Below are 23,385 nucleotides of genomic sequence, written 5' to 3'. Positions count from 1 at the left end.
CTGGAGAAGAGAAGGGAAATGGGATGGGGGCAGAAAGGGGAGGGCCATAAGGTCAGAGAAAGCCTGAAGGGCCTCAGAGTCCATCAGGTCTGATTTTCCATTTCACAGATGGAGAAACCGAAGTTCAGGGTGGGGCAGTGATGTAGCTCAGGTTCCATAAGAGCTGGGGGTTTGAACCCAGACCCTGAGACTCCAGGCCTGCACCCCCAGCTTTCGGGCCCTGCTTGCAGGCTGTAAGGTGGTGGGGAGCGTGTCCTGGAACCTTGTGCCCAGAGCATGGGCATGGTGCTTTGGTTCCTGCCCTAGCCAGCTGTGGTGCCCATGACCAGACATTTCCCTCTCAGGGCCTCAGTTTTTCCATCTCCGAAAGGGGAGAGTTGGATAAGCTGGGCTCTTGTAATCGGAAAACCCCCACATGACTTTGTGTTTCGCGTGCACTCCCTGCACCTGTTTTCCCCTGGTGTAGGATAAGGGGAGCTCCTTGAAGGCAGGAGTTACTTGGTTTGTTTTTGACTTTTGGTCTTTGTCTTTCTTGGGCCTCTTGTAAAGGCCTGGTACACAGAGGAGCACAGGGCTTGGCACACAGAAGGAACGTGAATGCTTATTGGTTGTTTATTGATTGGCTGAGCCTGTAAAAGAATGTGGATGGCTCAGTGCTAACCCGTCTCTACTGCCTGCTTAGAATGACTGCTCTGAGGTGTTAGTCCCCCTGTCCCACCTGATCTTCCTGTGGTACTCCCTCAGTCTAGAAATGCAGTGTCCTCTCTTGCCCAGATCCCACTTGGGAGCTTTGATCTGCCCTGGCCTGCTTCACCCTTCTTTAGGCAGCTTGGGGATTCCCATATTGTTTCCCCACCCTCTCCAAGAGAGAGGGCTCCTCACTGAGATACCGTGAGCCTTATATGTGCTAATGGCCAGGATGGTGTCTGCCTTGGGGCTTAGCCTGCTGCAGCTCCCACCACCCAGATTCAAGCCTCCCTTCAGCCGCAGCCTGCCTTTCTTGCAGGGATTACAGGGACCGGGCATGGGCAGCAAGCCCTTTAAACTTTGGGATCCTTCTCCTGAAAATGGGAGGGTGGATCGCATGGCCTCTCAGGTCCTTTCCAGCTTTAGAGCGATGATCTTTCCAGGAACAGAGTCGAACGGCATCTCCTGGAGAGGAAGCCAGACTCTGGGGGACATGTGGGTGTCGAGTCAGTCAGAGGTGGGAGGCAGACCAAGGTGGTTCTGGGAAATGTCTGATGCTTGGCTCTCTAGGGGGAAAAAGATACCCTGGTTGGACTTTAAATTGAATCTGCATCATTTGTATTTTCTCCACCAATTTTTTAAGCCTAGACAATCCACAGAAGAGTAAGTCAGGCTTTGATTTGCAGCATTTGCTGATTTCTGAGGTATAAAAGCTCGCACTGAAAATTTAATAATAATCGAAATGGAGCAAACTGAGAGCTGTTGGCATGCCCCGTTTGTTTTACTGATGAGAAGACCAAGGTGGGGAAAGGGACACTTCCCCTGCTGCTGTAGGAAGGGCGCCCTGCTGGGGCCCACCCAGCCTTTGGACCTTTCTTTCGTATCTCTGCTTGCTTTTGGTAGCCAACAAACCTGGTAGTAAGAGGGGATCTGAGGGGGCTTTTCTTTTATAGGGTTGTCAGCTGTAGAATGATAAGAGATAAGAGGTACTAGACTAGTGTCCTCTTTTGATATCTCTCCTCCTGTATAAAGGGGAGGCTGTGTAGCCTAGTGCATAGGGCTGGCCCCGGAGGCAGGGCCTCTACCTGCTCTGGCTGGGTGGTGCCCCACCCAGGGCTCTGAGTCTCAGCAGGGCTTCTGACTTGCCTGGCGGAGAGTGTCCTGGTCCACAAGTTCTCTGTGTCAGTGAAATCGCAGGTCCAGCCTCTTACCCAGTTTAAAAAGCATTCATTGGATGACTGCTCTGAGCTGGATGGTGCTGTGAGCTGTGGCCAGAAAGGCAAGACCCCATGGCCCCCATCCTTAAGGAGATTCCATTCTCTTGTGGATGTGTATGCCTGTGAGGAAATGGTGATGAGGCAAGAGATGAAGTGATGTCCTCAGTCATAGGGCCTGCAGCCTGTGTCCTTGGCCACATCACCTGCCTTTGGGCCTCAGTTTCCTGATTTGTAAAATGGGTGCACCAGGTGGCCCCCAGCTTCAGATTGAGGTTGCTGTGACTGCAGCTTGAGGCCCTTTGGCCCCAGCTCACCATTGTGCCTCAGGGCACACTGCTTGTCTTCCCGCTGACCCCTTTAGGCTCTGCCCCCTGTGCCCAGGTGTAGCTGAGGTCTTCATTGCCTTCTGAAGGTGTGTATGTGTGTGTGTGTGTGTGTGTGTGTGTGTGTGTGTGTGTGTGCGCACACTGTGTTTCATTTTTCCCTTTCTTATCTCTCCCCATTCTCTGCTCTTTTTGACCACATTAGACAGCCACCTAGTTTCTCAGCCTTAGTGGCTCACATCAGCCTGGGGCCTGGAAGCGGGCGAGAGCCTGCAGACTTCCCGGAGTTTCCTTGGTCCTTCTTAAGGGTCGGAGTCTTGAATAAGTCCTGTGCGGGGTGTGAGAAGTGTCAGCATCCTGGGATTACTGTTCGAGAAGAGGTGTGGCTTGGTGGAGAGGGCCTTGGACCCTGGGTTTGCAGCTTGTTCCTGGTGCCCGTGTGTGACCATGGGCAGTCCACTTAATCTCTCTGTGTCCTTGTCCTTCATGTGGGGATTAATCATATCACGGTCCCCCAGGGTTGTCGTGAGGGTTGAATGGGATGATAGATGGGAAGGGGCTTTGCACACCTGAACATACTGTATAAGTGTTCGTGGTCCTTCGCATTCCCCAGGTCTGAAAAGATGGCAATGACCTTGACCCAGAAGACTGTTCTTGGTCATTAGGTTCTCAGCTGGCCTGATTTCTTACCTCTTAACTGTTTGACTCATTGCCATTCCCCTTTTTACCCCAGAGAAATTATGTGACCATAGGAGGCTGACCCCTGACCCTCGGGTCTGACCACAGGGCCTGGCCTGTGGACTCGAGAGAATAAAGTTCTTTGCTCGTCAGCCTCCCAGACTTGTCGGTCACTACCTTTGCCGGGAGTCCTTTCTGTGGGGCAGCGGCTGCCCCAGCTGAGCTTTGGAAAGCCCGGTCTGGACCCTCAAAGGCCCTGAGCTAATGGTAGGCTGGACCTCCGCTGAGGTCTGACTTTGGAGGTGGCAGTACATGGGGGGGGAGAGGTGGGATCTTCAGTGCTGGGAGAAGGGCCCCTTGTTGGCCCCCTGCTTCCTGTACTTCCTACCCTTGCACAAACATCTTTTCTCTACAGGGATGATTCTTCCTAATCTTTTTTTTTTTTTTGGTGGCGGGGGATACTGGCAGAATCTGGTTGTGGGGTCGAGTCCAGGTGTTGGGCACGGTTCGAGGGTGATTGAGGAGTGTGCAGGAGGGCCTCTCGGGACTCGCATGTGCATGGGGGCAGTTGGCTCTAGTTTCCTTCATGGGCTGGGCTTGTGGCTGTCCACTTTTTCTTTCTCTTAGATTGTAAGCTCCTCGAGGGCAGGAGCAGTTTCCCTTTTGTCTCTGTATCCCCAGTGCTTAGGACAGTGCCAAGCATAGAGTTGGTGCTTGGTAAATGCTTGTGAATTGGCTTACTGACTGCATGATCTTGAGGAATAGAAGTCGTTTACTCTTGACCAGCTCTTTGTGTGAGGGGGCTTGTATGGTGGGTTCCTGAGCTGTGGTCAGCGCTATATTCAGTCTGCCTCTTGTCTGTCCTGCCCCCCAGGTGCCATGTGACCAGGCTGGCACACGGGTGATGTAGAGATCTTCTTGGATCCCAGACAAAGATTGAGAGAGAACGAGCGACCCAGAGAGGGACAGAAGCGGCCCCCGTGCCTCCTGTCACCATGTCCGGATCAGCCCAGCCTGTGACGCCGACCTGGAGACCCTCGGAGCCCCGCTACCCTCCCCACGCCATTTCTTACCCAGTGCAGATTGCCCGGCCGCATTCGGTAAGTGACCTTTGTTGGGGTTGGCTGGTCTCTTGGCTTGTCATTTCCACCTCGCCCCACTTCTCACCATGTGCACTGGCTGTGGTGTGACCGTTGTGGGCCTGGGGAGCCACTTGGCTGCTCTCTGTTTGAGCCAGCGGCTCTGGGCTGGGCTGGGCTTGGCCAGATCTGACACTGGCCAGAAAGCCATCCTTTACAAAGAATAAAAACAAAATTTCAATTCAAGCAACTGAACCCACAAGTGCGTTCTTGCAGTGTATTCTGCTCCCCACCTCTGCAGAGAAGGGAGGGGGTAGGGTGTCTTTTTATATCTTTTTTGAGGGGGCAACCTTGGTCATTGTGATTACACAGTTTTTCTTGTCCGTTTACGTGATTATAGTCATATATCTTGTAGTGTAGCATACTGCTAGGTCTCGGTCAGTGCAGATGAGAATCCCCTGGAGGGGCCTCATTTTTAAATATGTGCTGCATGTTTCTGTTGGGTTGGAACCAGTGACCACGTTTTACACAATCATAACTTCAAACATTGCAAATTCAAATGCATGTGAGCACTTGAGGGGATTTATTTTTCTGGCTAATTTAGACCTGTCTTCTGTTCTCTGTTTTCCCAGTTCTGTGTATTTTACTTTGCAGAAGTTCAAGTAAATCTTCCCATCCCCCTAATGTTCCTTATTACAGTCCAGCAATATTCCAGTACCTTCATGTACTGTAATTTATTTAGTCATTCCCTAGTCGATGGGCATTTATTTAATTTTCAGTCCTTTGCTTTGACAAAAGGTGCTCCTGTGAATATTTTTGGTACAGACTGTACGTTGCTGTCTTTTGGTCTCCTTGGAGTACATGCCTCCCAGTGGTATGTCAGCAGCTAGCATTTATGCAGCGCCTACTGTGTGTATGCCAGGCCTTGTGCTGACTACTTTATCATTATTATCTTATTGATCCTCACAACAACCCTGGGAGGTAGGTTCTCCCCGTTGTACAGAAGAGGAACCTGAGATGAACAGAGGTTAAGTGACTTGCCCAATGTCCCATGGCTAATTAGAGACTGAAGTTGGATTTGAACTCGGGTCTTCCTGACTCCAGGCCTAGTGCTCTGTCCACTGTACCACCTAGCTTCCCTCAGGATCAAAGGATAGGGACATTTTCGTCACTTTAAAAAAATGTTTTCCAGAATTGTTGGACTGATTTATTGCTCTGCTGAATGTATTAATGTGCCTGCATTTCTACAGGCCCTCAACCATTGACTATTCCCATCTTTTTTTCATCTTTGCCAATTTGTTGGGTGAGAGGTAAAACCTAAGGGTTGTTTTGATGGGCATTTCTTTCATTATTAGTGATTTTTGAGGCACTCTCATACGATCGTTTGTAGTTTCCAAGTGTTCCTTTGATGACTGTTTTTTCATCTCCTCGGACCACTTAGAATTTGGAGAATCACCTTTGGTCTTAGATATTTGTCTTAGTGCCCTTTGTAGCTCAGATTTCAGACTCTTAACAGACACATTTGATGCAAAGATTTTTTTCCCCCCTCAATCGATAGCTTCTATCAACAGCTTTCTTTCTTATTCTAGCTGCATTGATTTTGTTTATGCAGAAAGTCTCTCAGTTCCACACAATCAACACGATCTATTCCATCTCTTTTAATCACCTCTGTCCCTCTTTTGGTTAAGAATTCCTTCCCTCGTCATAGCTATGAAAGGTCCCTGATCTTGTTTGCTTCTAATTTTCGGATGGCGTGATCTTTCCATATTCAGGTTGCTTACACATTTGTGGCAGATGGTGTCGCATCTTGGTCTAAATGTAACTTCTGTCAAACTGCTTTCCAGTTTTCTGAGTTCTTGTCAAATAGAGAGTTCCCCCTCAAGGAATTTATGCTTTCAGGTTGATCAGGCAGTTGGTTGTTAGATAGCTGATGTAAAAGTATGTCTAGCATGGCCTCTCACTCCTCCATGCCTCAGTTTCCTTATTTGTGCAGTGCAGGGGATGGATTAAATGGCCTCTGACGTTCCTTCCCTGTCTCATTCTAGGATTGCCTCTTCCCCTTGTGTCTCAGGACCCTGGATGCCAACATGGGATCCGTCCTGTGGCTGGGGTGTGGTTTAAGATGGACAGAGGTGGATGGGGAGAATCCGTCTGGGCTTAGAGTTTGAGTTGTCTGGAGGGAGGAGAAGGGAGTGGTTTGGGGGTGGGGGGAAGATAGGAAGCCATGGGGTAAGCCACGAGGGTGGTGCTCCTGGGTGCTGCCTGGCAGACTCGGCCCGGCCTGGACCCTGCTCAGGTTCCTGGCAGGCCTGATTGCCTGTTGTCAGGGAGGCACCCCCTGTTTCCTTTTGTCACGTCCTTGCAGGTTCTTCTGGAGACAACTCCGGGTTTGACTCATTTGGGGTCAGGGAGTGAAGGCTTAGTGCAGCCTGCGGTTGTAGCACTGTCTGCACCCCATATCTCTGCCCTGCCCCGGCTCCTTTGGGCTCTGTGGGGGCTCATCTGCTGCTCTGGTTTTGAGTCGTCCAGGGCCCCGTTTCCTGTCGCTCCCCACAGACACAGAGGCTTCTCAGTTTTTCTCTTGGGTTATGTTTCTTTAGATCAGTGGGAATGTAGATGGATGGAAGGATGGAGAGAGGGACAGACAGACGGAGAGGAACGGATAGATAGAGATAGGGGTGGATGGAGTGAACATTTATTAAATGCCTGCTGTTTTCTAAGCACTGTGCTAAGTGCTGTATGGATATAGAGACAAGTGGGCTGGGTCATTCCTCCCCTCAGAAAACTTTTATCCTTTTTTAAAAAAAGTTATTTTTTAGTTTTCAGCATTTGCTTCCACAAGATTCTGAGTTCTGAATCTTCTCCCCCTCCCCGAGATTGTGTGCAGTCTGATATAGGCTCCACACATACATTCATATTAAACCTGTTTTCACATTAGTCATGTTGTAAAAAGAATGAGAACCAATGGGAGGAACCACGAGTGAAGGAAAAACAAGCAGAGAAGGAGTGGAGTGTCTGCCTCCTGCACGCGGACCCCATCGCCCTCTCTGGGGGTGCGGGTGGCATGTTGCATCGTGAGTCTGGCCTGTCTGAGACCCTTGAGACCCTTGAGAGCTTCTGTTCTAGTGGAGGGGACCTGGGAGGGGTGGAAGGAGGAAGCCCCTTCTGAGAGAGGGAGTCATAGCAGAAGCGAAGGGAAGGAGCCAGGCATTGCCAGGAGAGTTCAGGAATGTCAGAGTATGCTTTTTAAAGCAAGCACGTATGTTGGGAGGACTTTTAAAAAGTGTTCCTCGATACGACCTCGGCATGCTCCCTGTCCCGACCTTGGCTTTCTTGGTCTCCCCAGGTCCTGTATTCGGTCCATTGAGGAAGCTGCCACGTCCCCCAGTTGTGTCAGACCATAGAAGGTCAGAGGTGGAGAGCTGGAAGGGACCATTGAGCCACTGAGTCCATCCACCTCATTTTACAGGCAGGGAAACTGAGGCCCACAGAGGTTACCTGACTGCCCCAGGGCCACATGTGTCCAGAGTGAGCTTTCCCACCTCCAAGGCTGTGCTCTGGGCACTGCTCCAGGGATCCTTCACTCCTTCCACAAACCGTTTAGTGCCTTCTCCAGGCCAGGATCCTTGCTGATGTCTGGTTCGAGGACAAAAGTCAGTTAATCAGCAAACATTCATTAAGCACTCATTATGTACTGCCGAATGTGCTGGGTGCTAGAAATGCAAAGGCAAAGTTAATAAATGAACAAGGATTTAAAACATTTTGTTGATCTCTTTTCTTTACATGACTTTTCAAATATACTCCTCCTCCCCAGGAATAGAGAATAACAGAAGGGAGAGGGGTGACAGCATTCGGAGAGCCAGTCCTGTGCCTCGGGCAGTCATCCTGACAGCTCCAGGGCGAGGCAGCCGCCATCTGCCTGTCTGTCCTGACGGCTTTGGGCAGCATCTGTCCCTGGACTGGTTCTCACAGCAGTCTTGTGAGGGTTAGGAACCACACAGTGCTACTCCATTTTGGAGATTGAGGAGAGAGAACCACTGAGGGAAGGGACTCGTCCAGCCCCTTAGTGGGCTGGAATCTGGGTCTTTGGATGCCCAGTCGAGGGGATTGGTCTGAGCTGTCTGTGGATCTGTGTGTAACGGGTGGGATCTGGAGCCCTGAGCGGTAGCATTATACGTGTGTGCATGTATTATGTGTGTGAACACGTGCATGCATGTGTACATATGTGTAGAGGTGGTCATGCCATGTGAGTTATGTGTACATGTGTGTGAGTGAATGTGTATGTGCACACAGTGCATGCAACATGTAAATTGGGTGTGAGTGCACATGCGAGAGCCCATTGCATGTGTGTGTGTGTGCATGTGTGTGATGTAGATGAGCGAACACACATGTATCCATGTGTTGTACAGTGTGTATCATGAGCACACACACATCTGTATGTATGTGTGCGTATGTGAGCATATGCACATGTGTTTAGGTGTGTGCACGTGTGTGTAAAGTGAACACATGTGTATACATGTGCACCTATGGACGCACACATATACATGAACATGTGGATATGCATGTGCCCTTGTTTAGATGAGTTTACTAGTGTGTGCATGTATGCACGCACATGTGTGCATTTGCATTTGTGAATATGTGTGTGTATTTGTGTGCATGTAAGTGAGTCTTTGTGTGTGGCTGGGTGTGTGTGCCCAGCACACTCCATTCATTTATCCCCAGGACTTGGTGTCCTCCTGGCTCTGCCGCCTGCCACCTGTGTGGACACTTTACACCCTCTCTCTGGTCCCTCCCTGCCACTTTCTTGTATGACCATGGGCCTCAGCTTCCTCATCTGTACAATAAGGGGGCTGGGCCAGATGGATCTCCAGAGGCCCTTCCAGCAGAGCCGTGACTGTGGGATTTCATCTCTCATGACCTTGGTTACTCTCTCTGGCCTCAGTTTCTTCATCCGTCAGGTCTCCAGTCCTCTGGTTTGGGCTGTCTCCTCCCAGCCATCCAGTGGTAGGTTCGTGGGGTCAGTGGCAGGGGCCCTGGGGAAGGAAAGAGGAAGCGCCAGTTGGAGACTTTTTCCAGATTCAGAAGCAGTTTTGCTTCTGAGCCCCCTTCCTGGGGGTGCAAGGGTGCTGTCCTCATGACCTCCCCTCTGACTCCTGGCCTTCCTCTGGCAGGCCTGTGCCACTCCCCCAGCTACTGTGAGGGTGGGCCAGGGATGCATTCACCCCCTGGGGTCTACTCCTGCCAGGTATTTAGGAATAACCATTCTGGGCTTCTGGGCTTGGGGAACCCCCGCCTGAGGCTCCACGCTGTGGGAACGGAAGTGGGGTCAGCTGATGATTATCTGTGGAGGTTTCCTGCTTTTCTGCTTTCCCCAGGACCTGGGCTTCTTACCTGGGGTTGGCATCCCAAGGGATGGGGGATGGGAGTACTCAGAACAGTGTACTGGGGAGCCAGGAGACCAGCACCCCCTGGGGGGAGGCAGAGCTCCCCAGAGGCCTGCGCTGGAGGAGAGGCCCACGTTTCATGGTGGTGGTGGGGATGGGGGGAGGCAGCTGTCTGGATCCAGTAAAGCCCAGAGTGAGAATCCTAGCCTTAGGCTTCCGGCCCCCAGCTCCCTTTGGAAGTGTCCAGGGGTTCATCCTGCCCTGCTTCTTCGTGGGAGGCCGCTGGAGGCTGATGGACAGTGACGGCTGGGACAGTGGAAGGTGTGTGCCCAGGCAGGGGGCACCCCAGGGGGCCGGGGGGGGCCTTCCTGTTCTGAATATGGTGTCCTAGATGTCATTGTAGCTGCTCCCATCTGTCTGGTGGGGGACTGGACCAGTCCTCCCATCTCCAGGTCTTTGGTCCTGTCTGTAATAGTGTTTAGCCTTTCTGGTTTCAAAGGAGACGTGAGACACACAATTTAGAGGCATCTCTCTCCGATGCGTTTATGTGAACTATTTGTGTCTGACCTGTGGGAGAGCCTTCCAGGATCCTGTCAGTCTGATCAGCCACAGTCGGATGCCGTTCCTGGACCCCAGCAGAGTGATGTCACTTTGGTCTTCTTCGAGCACAAAGGATGACAACCAACCAGTAACCTCTCTGGGCCTCAGTTCCCCCATCTGTAAAGTAGGGGTTTGGACTAGAAGACCTGAGGTTCCTTCTGGCTCAAAGCCTACAAGCCTGTGAACAGTAAACTCAGGTCAGTCAGCTAGCATTTTATAATGCTCGCCACTGCACTGTGCTCAATGCTGGATGTAGTAATAGGTCCTAATTGACTAACTGAAGTAGCCACCCAGGAACACTTACTTGTGTGACCTTAGGCAAGTCACTCCCCTTTTCTGGGGCTCAGTTTCCTTATCCCTCCCTTTTTCCCCCTTCCCCCTTTCCTCTGCAGGAGTTGAGGGACTACAGATTGGAACTGACTTATTTTGTGTGTTGGTTGATTTGTTGATTACTTGTGCTAAACTCCTTTTTTCTCTTCTTATTTGTCAAAAGGGACCGATCAGTATTTATTAAATGCCTACTGTGTGCCAGAACTTAGGGTAGTCACTGAATGACATACTGGCTAGGAGATGGGTTTATTAAAAAATGAAGGATATGTGAAAAGAAACTTCATAAATAAAAAATTTTGAAATAATTTACAAAGGTGAGAATAAAAAGAAACAAGCAAGCAAAAACAATCAGCACCATGAAGTATCTCGAGGCCTGAGTCAGGAAGGCCTGGGTTCAGATCCTCCCGACACAAACTGGCTTTGTGACCTTACCTCAGTGTCTTGAGGCAGCTGCCTGAGATCATGAGTGGCAGAGCCCATGGCCGCCAGTCCTGGGGGGGGGACGTCCACCTGAGGCTGGAATCTTTAAAGGGAGCCCACGGATGTGTTCTTAGACAGGGTTAGCAGCCCCCTGTGAGAGCCTGCAGAAGGAAGCTCGTCCAGTTCTAGGGTTTTAGAGCAGGAAGGGTCCTGTTTTGGGGACATGGCATTGAAATTTAACTCTAGCAGCTGGAGTGTCCGTGTCCTGGTTCCAGGTCAGCCACAGGGAATGCTTTCCCTGCTCATCTTCTCGCCCCCTTCACCTGCTAACAGGCAGAGTGTTGGGCAGACCTTCAGCCTGGGGGTGTGGAAGGAGTCACACAGGCCTTTGCACCCTGGCCCTGGTGCTGGACCCTGAACAACTAGGTTACTTTTCCTGGGCCTCGGTTTCCTCATTTGTAAAAGGACGGAGTGTGTTCTTCATCCCGCTTGTCCTGGTGGGAGTGAATGACCCCAAAGCAATCACTCTCAGCCTGACCCTTCTCTGATCTCTCAAATCTCTTTCCATTTGGAAATAGTGTAATTCTGATTTCTGTTAGGGCACCATTGAGTATCTTATGGGTTTTCTCATCTCCCAAGGGTTTGGTCATTTCAGAAGCAGAAAACAAAGCCATCCCAGCTGTTTATTTTTAGGCAGGGTTGGAGGGAAGGAAGAAGGGTGAGGGGGAAAGAGAGGGGAGGTGAGTAGAGGAGGGAGAGGGATGGAGGTGAGAGAGACACATTCTATTCCTTCCCTGGCTTCTTTTTCTAAAACGCCATTGAAACAGCAGGTTACATTAGTAAAAGGCCAGTGATGCCATAAAGGAAAAGCCTGTGATCGGGGTCCTGACCCTGTGTCTCCCCACTAAGAGCCCAGGGGGCATTTTTGGACGGGGCCACTGCATGGGGCCCCAAGGCTTTTTGGTGATGAGGGTTTGGTGTTTCCCCTTTTCCTTTTTCCCTCTTTCTTTTTAATGGGGCTGGTGAGGAAGGGTCAGCCATAGGGATGCTGGAAAGGGGGGCTTAAACTGCAGAGAAGGGAGGTCGGGAGGAGGCATGAAGAGGAAACGTGCAGGTTCTGCTGGGCATTTGGCAGTGCCTCCTGTGCTCAGCTCAGATGAGCTGATTGAGGCCTGGACCTGTGGACTCTTGTTTGGCTCCTGACCCGGACCCCTTCTGCTGTGCCCCGTGGCCCCCTGGTCTCTCACATGTCCTTGCCTTCTCTCTCCTCTCATCCCCCCTGTGGTGCCTGGGGCCCGGGGTGCTGTGCAGACCCCTGACCACTGCCCCTGCTGCAGGTGGGCTCTCAGACCCGAGGAGCAGAGCAGCATCAGCTTGGGGCGGGGGCGGAGGCCTCCTCCCCAAACCCAGACCAGGGACGCTTTATACTTTGTCTGGGAAAGGAGGCCCAGAGAGGGAACAGCTAATCCCCTGGCTTTTCATGAGGTCAGCGAGGGGAGAGGGTCTCCGCTGCCAGAGGCCCATGTTCCAGATGCACCCAGACAGCCCCAGACCCCCCTTCTGCTCCTCCCTGCCAGAGCCTTGTGGCCCCGGGACTTCCTCAGGAGGATGGAAAGGAACCCGCTACGTACTGGTACTGTGCTGAGCGCTTCATGGGGACTGATCTCATCTGACTCTCCCAGCAGCCCCGAGAGGGGGGTGCTCTCATTCTCCCTATGCTCATGTTCAGGCGTGTCTGACTGTGACCCCCAGAGGGGGTTTCCTTGGCAAGGATACTGGAGTGGTTGGCCGTTTCCTTCTTCAGTTCACTTGACGGATGAGGAAACTGAGGCAGACAGGTTGAAGTGACTGGCCCAGGGTCTCACAGCTAGGGCCAAAGACCAAATTTGAATTCTAATCTTCCTGACTGCAGACCCAGCATTTCATCCACCGTCCCTTGGGTCTCATGTCTGGGGTTTTATTTGTCCCTGATGGGGAGGAATAACTCTCTTTTCCTGTACTTCCCATCTTCCCCTTCTCTCTGCGCCTGGCCACACTCCTGTATCTCTTAGGTGTGTCCTCCGGAGTTCACGGCCTCACAGTATCATTCCGCTGGAGTGCACAGGGGCCTCTGAGGCCATAGGCCAGCCCCTGAGTATATGCACCCGGAGGGGGGGGGGAGAGGGATCAGGCTCTGGAAAATGACTGATTTATTAAGTATTCACTATGTACCAGGCACTGTGCTATATATATATATTTTTTCTGTTTTTCAAATGCTTTATTAACTTCTGATTTACATTATTCATTTCTGCCAGATTTTGAGTTACAAATTTTCTCCCTGTTTTCCCCCTACCCACCACCCCCAAAAAGCAGTCCCACAGGATATCCCCTCCTCCAATCTGCTCTCTTCCATGTTTTCTCCCATATCCCTTTCGACTTTTCCGGTGGATCTCTATGCCCCAGTGCCTGTATATCTTATTTCCCAATTACATGTAAAATAGGATTAATAATAGTGTATATATGTATATGTGTATGTGTATATATATGTATATGTGTATATATGTATAGGTGTATGTATATATATGTGTATGTGTATATGTATATGTGTATATATATGTGTGTATATTTATATATACACTATTTGATACATTCCCTTCTTTCCTTGTCACCCACTCTTACTGGGAAGATAAACAGTTCAGTATAGGTTGTACATGTGTGGCTAATGCAAAACAATAACATAGTAGATATATTGTAAAAGACTGACTATATTTCCCTCCCTCCTATCCCACCTCCCACTTGTTCTATTCTCTGCTTTGATCCCATCCCTTTTCAAAAGTGGGTGCTCCCAACTTTCCTCCCCCCAAGCCTGTCCTCCCTTCCATCATCCCTCCTCTCATCCCCTTCCCCCTAGTCTCCTGTAGGATATAAATATGGTATCATAAATATGATACCATATTTAGTGTGTATGTCATTCCCTCCCTGAGCCATATTCAATGGGAATAAGGTTGACCCATTCCCTTTTGCCTTCCTATTCTTCCCTTCCATTGTAACCATTTTCCCTTGCCTCTTCTGTATGAGATAGTTTATCCCATTCTGTTTCTCCCCATCTCCTCTCATTATATTCCTCTCTCACCTCTTAATTTCACCTTTTAAGTATCATCCCTTCCTGTTAAATTGGTCCTATGCCCTCTATCTATGTATACCTGTAAACATATATATATATACATATTCACATATGTATTCATATGCCCATATACCCTCATATATAGACATATATATATATATTTCTATTCCCTTCAACTACTGAGAAAAGTTTCACAAGTTACAATTATTGTTTTTCCATGTAGGAGTGTAATAGTTCAATTTTGATAAGTTCCTTATGATTTCTTTTCCCTATTTACCTTCTCATGTTTCTCGTATCTGAATGTCAAATTTTCTATTCAACTCTGATTTTCTCAGCAAGAATGCTTGAAAGTCATTTATTCCACTGAATGACCATATTTTCCCCTGAAACATGATACTCAGTTTTGTTGGGTAGGTGACTCTTGGTTTTAATCCCAGCTCCTTTGACCTCCGGAATATCAGATTCCAAGCCCTTCAATCCCTCAGTGTAGAAGCTGCCAGATCCTGGGTTATCCTGATTGTTTTTCCACAATATTCAAATTGTTTCTTCCTGGCTGCTTGTAATATTCTATCCTTAATCTGGGAATTCCGGAACATGGCTATAATATTCCTAGGAGTTTTCTTTTTGGGATCTTTTTCAGGAGGTGATTGGCGGATTCTTTCAATATCTGTTTTGCCCTCTGGTTCTGGAAACATCGGGGCAGTTTTCTTTGAGAACTTCCTGGAGGATGATTTCTAGGTTCTTACTTTGGTCATGACTTTCAGGCAGTCTAATAATTTTTAAATTATCTCTCCTGGATCTATTTTCCAGGTCAGTGGTTTTTCCCATGAGATATTTCACATTGCCTTCTATTCTTTCATTTGTTTGGATTTGTTTAATAGCATCTTGATTTCTCATAAAGTCATTAGCTTCCATTTGTTCCAATCTAATTCTGAAGCCATGATTCTTCTCATTGAGCTTTTGAGATTCTTTTTCCATCTGGCAAATGTGGCTTTTTAAGGCATTCTTCTCCTCATTGCCTTTTTGAGCCTCTTTTGCCATTTGAGTTAGTCTATTTTTAAAGGTGTTATTTTCCTCAGTCAGGCTGTTGACTCTCATTTCATAATTTTCTTGCATCGTTCTCATTTCTCTTCCCAGTTTTTCCTCCACTTCTCTTATCTGCTTCTTAAGGTCCTCTATGGCCTGTAACCAGCTTGTATTTTCCTTTGAAACTTTTGGTGCAGGAGTTCTGACTTCACTGTCTTCCTCCTGTTTCATGCTTTGGTCCTTTTTGTCCCGAAAATAGGAGTCTAATGTTGGACTCTTCTGTCTGCTTTGTTTCCTTTGCCTGGTCATGTCGCCCCTCAGTCACTTGACCCCTGGGCTTTTTGCCACAGTAGGACTCTGCCATCAGACAGGGGAGCTTTGTCCCAAATGCTGGGGTTTTCTCAGCTGCCAGAGGAATTAGATGGGTGCCCTCTCTGAGGTCTCCCCACGCTCTGACAAGCTGGACACACACCCCAGGACCTCCACCCTAGACTGCAATCCAGATCCAAGAAGGTTAAAGCAAGAGCAGTTACCCCTCAGACTGGTGCTTGGTCCCCCTACACTCTGCAGGCCAGGAGCTGAAGCTGCCACGTGGCACTGGCTGGCTGTGCCAGGGTCTCAGGGGTTTCTCGCCCTGGGGGCAAAAGTCACACACTCCTACTTACTGGTCCCAAAGTCCAGACTGCACTGACCTCTCACTTTGTAATCTGGAAACGGCCACAGGCTGGTGGCTTGTCAGGCCCGCCCTGGGGCTAAAGCCTCTGCGTGGTCTCCCCACTTTCTGAAGCTCATTATTACCAGGTCCTTCAGCCAGCTTTCTTATTGCATTCCATGTTATGTTACTGACTCATGTTGGGCTTGCTTTCCACTTGGACCCCCAGATCTTTTTCAGAACAACGGCTGTCAGAAAGGAAGGGGGTGCTAGTGAGTAATAGAATATTAGAATTGGAAAGGGCTGTTAGAAGGCATTGAGTGCACCCTGCTGCCCAAGCAGCGTCCCCATGGCATGGAGGCTATGATAGGAAGTCCTCCAAATCCACCCTTTTACTGGTTGGTGTTAGTTTTTATCGAGTTTTCCCTCACATTGGATTGAACGCTGGGCCTCTTGGGTAACACACCAGAAGCTTAATCCCTTTCCCACACAACAGCCCATCCCATCCCTGACCATAGCCATTATGTTCTTCAGGTTACCGGCCCTCCTGTGATAGGGATTTAAGGCCCCTTATCATACAGGTTCCCCTCTGTCCAGTCTCCCAATTTTTGTCAGCCTCCCTCCTTAAAATGTGTTGTCCAAACCTGAGTAGAATTAAAATGCTTTGCAAACTTCTCCCCTCCCTCTCCTTCCCTCCCTCTCCCCCTCTGTTGTGGGCCTCGGTTCCTATTTTTGTAAAATTGCAAGTTAACCTCATTATTTCTTCCTAGGATTGTAGTCTTATGGATCTAATTCTCCCTCCCAGCATCATGCCACTGATGGCTTTATGAACATGAGAGTCTGAGAGGGAGGAGGTCATCGAAAGACTCTAGTCCAGTCCATAGCTAAACAGGAATCAATCCATCGGCCCTCAGGGAGCAGGCCTCCGTTAGGGGCTCCTCTGTGCCAGACTCTGTGCTAAGAGCTGGGGCCACGTCCCTGCCTGCAGAGACTCTCTCTGCACTGGGCGGATGCTCGGCTGCCCTGCTAGGATGCCTGGTTTCTGAGGGAATGGCTCACTCTTTGCCTCTCCAACAGTGGCCCATTCTGCATGCAGGCTGGTTGCAGGAATGTCGTTCCCAACAGGACGGAGCAGAGAAGTGAGGTGGCCCGAGAGGCCGGGATGGAGACTCTCAACCCTTCCCTAGGTCCTGTCCCCTCTGGCCTTCACCTTCCCACTCATTCTGGCTCTGGAAAGCTGGCCTGGGCCCTTGGCTCTGGCCTCGTCTGCCTCGCAGGACTCTGGGGCCGTTGGTCACCCTCTCTGGGCATCCGTGTTCTTCTCTGGAGAAGAAAGGGCTCATCAGATTGGATAGCAGACACCCCCCTCCTTTATTTTTACAAGTGGAGAAACTGAGGTTAATGGCACTCTCATTAGTTTTACATCCCTGCATCTATCCTCACTGCCGAGAGTGGGAGGAGCTCCCCCCAGGTTGGTTGGAGATAAAGCTCTTGGCTCCCCATATGTGTCTCATTGGGAACCAGTACCGATGATAGGGGTGACTCATTAAGTCTCCCCCACCCCTGCCTCTGTCCCTGGGCTAGTGAGGGGGCTGTGATGGGCCAGGCCTGCGGGGAGGCAGGGGCATGGACACTTTGGTCAGTCCCCTGGTGCTGAGAGCCAGCATGGTGGGCATGGACCATGCAGGGGGCAGCTGCTTCCCCCCAGGGGTCTGTGGCTGGTGGGCTTAGGATGGGAGGAGCGCAGTATTACTGGTAGCCAAGCTGGAGGCCCAGCTGCAAGGCAAGGAGAGAGGCTTGCAACAATGAATACCTTGTCCCCAGGCTTGGATCCTGGCCACATGGGAGAGGAATCCTGGTGAGCTCTTCCTCGGCTCAGCGGCTGGTGTCAGCCGCCTGCCCCCTACCCCCCACCCAGACTGGGGGGCCTGGGAGGCTCAGCCTCACTGTCTATCAGGCCTCCACTTGCCCAGAGCTGCCTACGTAGGTGTGTCCTTGGCCAGATAGCCTCTGATGCCTTCTCCTTTGGTATCCCAGGGGACCCTCCATCATGGGCTGAGGCATTAACGTGCACGTCCCCTGTGTCACAGCCACATCAGCATTCATAAAAGAAACAGGGGCCAGCATCATAGAGCACTTCGAGGCTTCCAAGCACTTGACAAATATTCCATTGAATTCTCCCAGCGACCCTGGTGGGAAGGTGCTGTCATGACCCCCATTTTACAGATGAGGAAATCTGAGGCACAGAGATTTGACCTGGTCACACAGTGAGCAAGGCCCTGAAGCAGGATTCCTGCCCCTCCTTCTTGGTCTGCTTTGTCCTCCCTAGAACTGACTCTGTCCCTCCATGTGGCGCTGGCAGGTGAGAGCCAGACTTGCGTCTCCCACACCTCCTCGACCCACATCATTGGTCTAGAGCTGGACTACCCCTTCCCAGCTGATGAGGAAACTGAGGCTTGGGAAGGAGAAGAGACACATGGATGCTTCATCTCCTTTTGACAGATGGAGCCAGGGCTCGCTCTGGGGAGTGAGGGGCTTGGTGAAGGTCATGCAGCCCCAGAAAGAGAGAAGCAGTCTACCCTCTCCCTCTTTTCCTCAGTCAATCAACAAGTATTTATGAAGCGCCTCCTGTGGACCAGGAACTGGTCTGGGCACTGGGGATACAAAGATTGGGGAGGGGGGAACCCCAAAATAAAACCCAACAGCGACCAGTATCTGTCCCTGTCCTGGTGGAGCTTCTGTTCTGTTGGATGGAGACAACACACACACAGGCAAATACAGACCCAGTGCAAGTGTATGTATGGCAGTTGGGGAGAAGCCCCTGACAGGAAAGCCATCCCACTCTAGACTGTGCTTTGAGCGAGGGAGTGCAGCTGGGCTCCTCCGCGAAGGCGCTGCCCCATTGCACAGATGAAGGGAGCTGAGACCCAGTAGCGATGAGGAGGAGGAAGCAGACCCAGAGGGATCTCCCCTCCGGCTTCCGGGCACTAGCGTCATGTGAAGATCCAAGGAGAGGACGTCTGCAGGATGCGACGCAGACCTCAGCGCTGGGGCTGTCGCGTCCGTGCTGTTTGTAGTTATTATTAATAAGAACTAGCCGTCGTAGAGCGCACCAGGGTTTGATCAGCCCTGGGCAGGTGCTCTCTCTTCTGATCTCCACAACCACCCTGGGAGCATGGTGCCCTTGTCCCCATTTTACAGATGAAGAGACTGATTCTGAGAGAGGTGGAAGGGCTTGCCCAGGGTCACACAGCTAGCCAGTGTCTGGGCTGGGATTCGAACATACTCTCGACTGCCTCTACCCACCCAGGGGCTGCTTGTCCCTCGGAGTCTTTGACTTTGTTGGTGACACCCTTTGGAGCCCAGCTCAGAGGACGTCCCCTCCAGGAAGGCCTCCCAGATCCCTTCTGTGGACGGCTCGCCCAGGCCTCTGACTCTCTAGGACACTTACAGTTATGGCCATCATGCCTGACCTGCAGCTGCTGTAGGGGTGACCTTAGCGTGGTCATCTTCCCTGGGCCTCAGTTTCCTTTTCTCTAGAATGGGGAGGTGGGAGTGGGTGCTGCCCGTGATTGTCTGGGAGGTCCTTCTGTGGTCCTATGATTTAGACACTAGACAGGAGGGGACCATTGTTGATCTGTGCTCTGTCCCCTCCACATGGTAAGAGGCAGGCGGGGCCAGGATTGGGGTTCCCTGGTGGGGTTGGTGCTTTCTCGACAGCTTTCTTTCTCAGTGCCTCCAGGGCCTGGGCCCGGGTCACCCAGCGGGTGCACAGTGTAAGCCCAGGTCCTGTGCCAAGGCCGGCCCTCTAAACGCTGTGCTACATAGCCTTTCCACTTAGTAAGTGAGTGTTGAAGCTTCACTTGGGAAACATAAAGTGCCAGAATATTGATGCCGGGTGTTGGGGATAGGGAGAGACAAGTGAACCGGTGCCTGCCCTCCAGGGGGTTGCCTTCTAAGAATGGGGGAAAAATAATACCTACTCATGTAATGGACCTGAAGTACATGCTGGGCTTAGCTCGCCCACACCAGGTTTGGTGAGAAGTCACCTGCAGCCCGAGGGTGCTGTGCACCGTCGTCCAGGGCCCTGGACCCTGGGTTGTGATCCATGGGCAGGGGTCCTGCCCGCAGTGACTTGGGGAGCCTGTGAGGGGGTGACTGACCCGGAGAGCTGGGGAGGCAGTGATGACTCAGTGTGTCCCCCGAAGCAGGGCTGTGCTCCTTGACCAGCTCTCTGTCCACTGCAGAGCAGGTCTGAGTGACCCAAGCAAGAGGAGGGCCTCTTGAGGGGGAAGGCTGGGCCGAGGGGATGTGAGGGCAGATGTGGCTTCTGGCCTTGAGGAGAGGACCAGCCAGCAGGACCAGCTGGCTGCCAGGAGCCGCAGATTGCCTGGGGAGAAATAAATGACTGCTTTGTGCCCCCACCCTAAGGTCCTGGCCTGGCCCCTGCTCGGGCTCAGGCTCCCTGGACCTTCACTGGGCTTTGGCTTGTTAGACCAGCTCAACACCCTGCTTGTAGACACCCAAAGTAAAATGCATGAGTATAAGGAAACCAATTCTATTAAAATGATTATCCTAGTATTAAAAAAAACAGCTTCATGCATCTGAGGTTTAAGCAGACAGGGTTTCTAATGGGAATGCTGGTTGTTCGGCCCCTTCCTTCTTTCCAGCTGGGGTATGGTTTTCAGAAGCACACTGGCTTTGGTGTTTGAGGACGTGAGTTCAAATCCTGTCCCCTTCTACCCTGTGACTTTGGGTAAGTCACTTACCATCCTCTGGGCCTCAGCCTCCTGCATGACTTCTGAGTCCCCTCTGGCTCTATCCAAGGCCTGGGCTCCCTCCCATCCCCTATTCTCACACATAGGAGCACAGCAGAACTGGGGTTCGACCCTGGGTTGTCTGTGTCAGAATCCAGCGCCCGTAGCACACGGGGCTGGGGACCCGTGTGCTTGGCTTGGAGGCAGGGAGACCCGAGTTTGGATCTGGCCTCAGACGAGTCGTGGGACTCTTCACCTGGTCTGCCTCTGTTCTATAAAACGGGCCCATGTTAGCACCTACCTCCTGGGGCTCTTGTGACAATGAAAGGTGAATCACGTCTCTTGTTATTTTTGTTACCAGTTGGAACAGAGGCACCAGACTGGTGGCCTGGGCCCTGGGGGCGCTCCTGGGGTGCTACCCACTGGGTGGAAATGTGATTGGGAAACACTAGGCAGAATCCATGAGAATAAGCCAGAGCATCACTCCTGTTCCAGTGGGTCTGCGGGCCCCCAGGGCTCCTGACCAGTGCGGCTTGGCTTCTCGTGGCCCTTTTGTGTTTGGGGCTCAAGGGCCCGAGTGGGAGTCTTGGCTCGGGGACGCCCCTCCTGGGGACTTCCCGCAGCAGGTTTCACTTTTCTCCTGATCTCCTGAGTGCCCAGCCCTGGGAGATGCTTCGTCGGCCTTTCTGGGCTGATCCCCACGTGGCTGTGCCCTCTCCTCTGACCTGGGGCTTTGTCCACATGACCTCCATGACCCCTTTCTTCCTCTGGCCTTGGTTCTTTGATCCTCCCCCAAGGACCAGGATCATGCATCTATAACCGGCTTGGCAAACCGTGGTGCCAGGCACTGTGAAGACAGCGGCGCTCCCGTTCCTAGCATCCCCCACCCTGGCCCTTCTGTTTTCACCCCACTAACAGGTGGCATTACGCGGCACTTTTAGAGCTCTTCTTAAAATAATAATAATAATAGTAATAATAATAATAATAATAATAAGTAATAGCACTGACATGTATAGAGGGTTGCCATGCGCCAGGCAGGCACTGTACCACGTGCCTTACAGTGACGGCATTGGTCCTCATAGTGCCCTCGGTAAGGACATACTGCTGTTATCCCAATTTTACAGAGCAGGAGACTGAGGCAGGCACAGTGCAGCGTCTTGCCAGGGTCACAGCCGATTTGAGTTGGGGTCCTCCTGACCCATGGTTACTCCTGTGCACCGTGGTGCCCCTTGGCTCCCGTGGTGTGGCCGCCAGCCCCCCGGCTCCTTCTTGTTGTGTCTGGGGCTGGGCAACGAGGGGCCCAGGAAGGAGCCATGAGCTGTGTGTGTGTGTGTGTGGGGGGGGGGGGGAGATCTGAGAGCTGGCCCATTTTGTAAACTAGACCCCCCTTTCTTATGCCCCACCACTTATTAAATATTGGATGAGGACCTACTATGCGCAAGTCACTTGCCCTTTGCTCATCTGTAAAATAAAGGTGCTTGGATCACCTGGAAGGCCCCTTTTGACTCTGGGTCTCTGGTCTTCTGTGCCTAGCCCTGTGCTCAGCCCTTTGGGGAGAAGGGTGAAGGCAGCAGAAGACACCCTAACACATGGGTGTTGAGCACCCCAGCAGCGTTGGGAGGGAGGGATGGGGTTCTGGTTCCTGATCTGGCCTCAGCCCCTCAAGGCAGGGACTGTTGTGTTCCCCAAACCTAGTACAGAGCCTGGCTCATGGGGAGTGCTTAATGGAGCCCTTTTGATTGTTGGAAAATGGTTCCTGTTTTTCAGATGAGGAAACTTGAGTTCTGAGAAGTTTAGTGACTGACCCAGGGTCACGTGACATGTAAGTGCCAGAGGCTAGACCTGGGCCCAGAGCTTTTTTGGCAGGCTTTGTTGTTGCTGTGGATGACCCTCACCTCCCCCATGCTCTCCTCCTCTGTAACAAAAGCTTTAAAACAGAAGGTTAGAGCAATTCAGTAAAGCGCCCCCACCCCAAAACTTGAACCCCTCACTGTGTCCTGGGCCCTTATCTCCAAGAGACCTTAACCAAGTCACCTTACCATGGCAGGTCTCACATTCCTTTCCTGTGTACAGGACCTTGGAGGTCCCCAGACCTGGTGTTCTGTGACCCCGTGGTCTCGGGAGCAGTGGGGCCCTGTCCCCTGGGATGGCGAGCACAGACAGAACGCTTGGGGCCGTTCACAGCCATCTTCCTGTGCTGCGCTGTCCTCATAGCGGTTGTAGCGTGTTGGGTCTGTTTTGGTAGCACACAATAGGTGTTTAATAAATGCTGGCCGGCTGACTGGCCCCTGGTCCCCCTGCTAGACGGGGGCGCAGTTGGCTTTGCTGTCCCAGGCTCCTTTTCTGTGCCCATCCTCTATTGGTCCTAGGCCCTGAGGCCCTCGAAGGCAGCTTCTCTAGGGCAGGTGGAGCCCGTGCCTCCCAGCACTCCTCCTGCCACCTGGACTCAAAGCCGCCCATGGTCCTGGGGGCCTTCCTCAGGGCGGGGCCCCTGAGCGCCTCTTGTGCCCCATCATCGATACTCCGGCGCTAGGAAGCCCTGCTCTCCCTCCTTTAGCGCCTGGACCAAGTCACCCATGACCTGTGTCTCTGCCTAGACCACGAGCGCCTGGAGGGGGGGCTGTGTCCTGCCGTTCTCTGTATCTCCCGCGCTTAGTAGGTGCTCTCACAAATGCTGGCCACCTCACTTCCTTTTAGACACTTTGGGCCTATCCCCTTGCCCGATTCTGCCATGGCTCTGACCCTCGATTAGTTGTCCAGGCCTATTCTGAGCTTTGTCCTCCCTGTCTCGGAAAGGGGTCAGTCCTGCTTGAAGCGCCTTCAGCCCCCTGCCCCGCTCCTTCACTCTTGGGAGCTGGCGGAGCTGGGAGGGGGTGTTTCTGTACCCCAGGTGAGGTCTGAGATGGCCCCCAGTGCCTTTCTGAGCACTGCGATCCAGGGACTCAAATCGCCCTAGAATGATGGGCCCCTCCCTGAGGCCCTGTATGAGGGTGGAAGGAGCCTGGAGGAGAAGGTAGGGGTGGAGGTAGCTTCAGAGGGTCTGGAAGGTCATAAGGAAGAGGAGACCTAGGGGCTGAGGGAGGGGCCTCGGAGCCCCTGGACCTTCCAGGTTAAGTAGCTGGCTAAAGG

At 51.7% G+C, this 23,385-nt stretch overlaps 1 protein-coding gene across 3 annotated transcripts in view; it reads left to right on the top strand.

The window, feature by feature from the left end:
• LOC138157115 (nuclear receptor corepressor 2-like) overlaps nucleotides 1–23,385 on the top strand; it is a 219,162-nt gene that overhangs the window by 94,548 nt on the left and 101,229 nt on the right. For all 3 annotated transcript variants that reach the window (XM_069082791.1, XM_069082716.1, XM_069082639.1), the window contains exon 2: nucleotides 3,780–4,005. In XM_069082791.1, coding sequence (XP_068938892.1) covers nucleotides 3,901–4,005 — 105 coding nt within the window. In that variant the 5' untranslated portion in view covers nucleotides 3,780–3,900. The remainder of the gene's footprint in view (nucleotides 1–3,779; nucleotides 4,006–23,385) is intronic.

Source organism: Petaurus breviceps, unplaced genomic scaffold (assembly GCF_028583685.1).
Source record: "Petaurus breviceps papuanus isolate PSGF00001 unplaced genomic scaffold, PetGlider_PUasm1.0 101, whole genome shotgun sequence".
In the NCBI taxonomy this organism is placed as follows: domain Eukaryota; kingdom Metazoa; phylum Chordata; class Mammalia; order Diprotodontia; family Petauridae; genus Petaurus; species Petaurus breviceps.
Note: the sequence above shows the minus strand (reverse complement) of the source record. Positions and strands in the feature narration are given on the sequence as shown.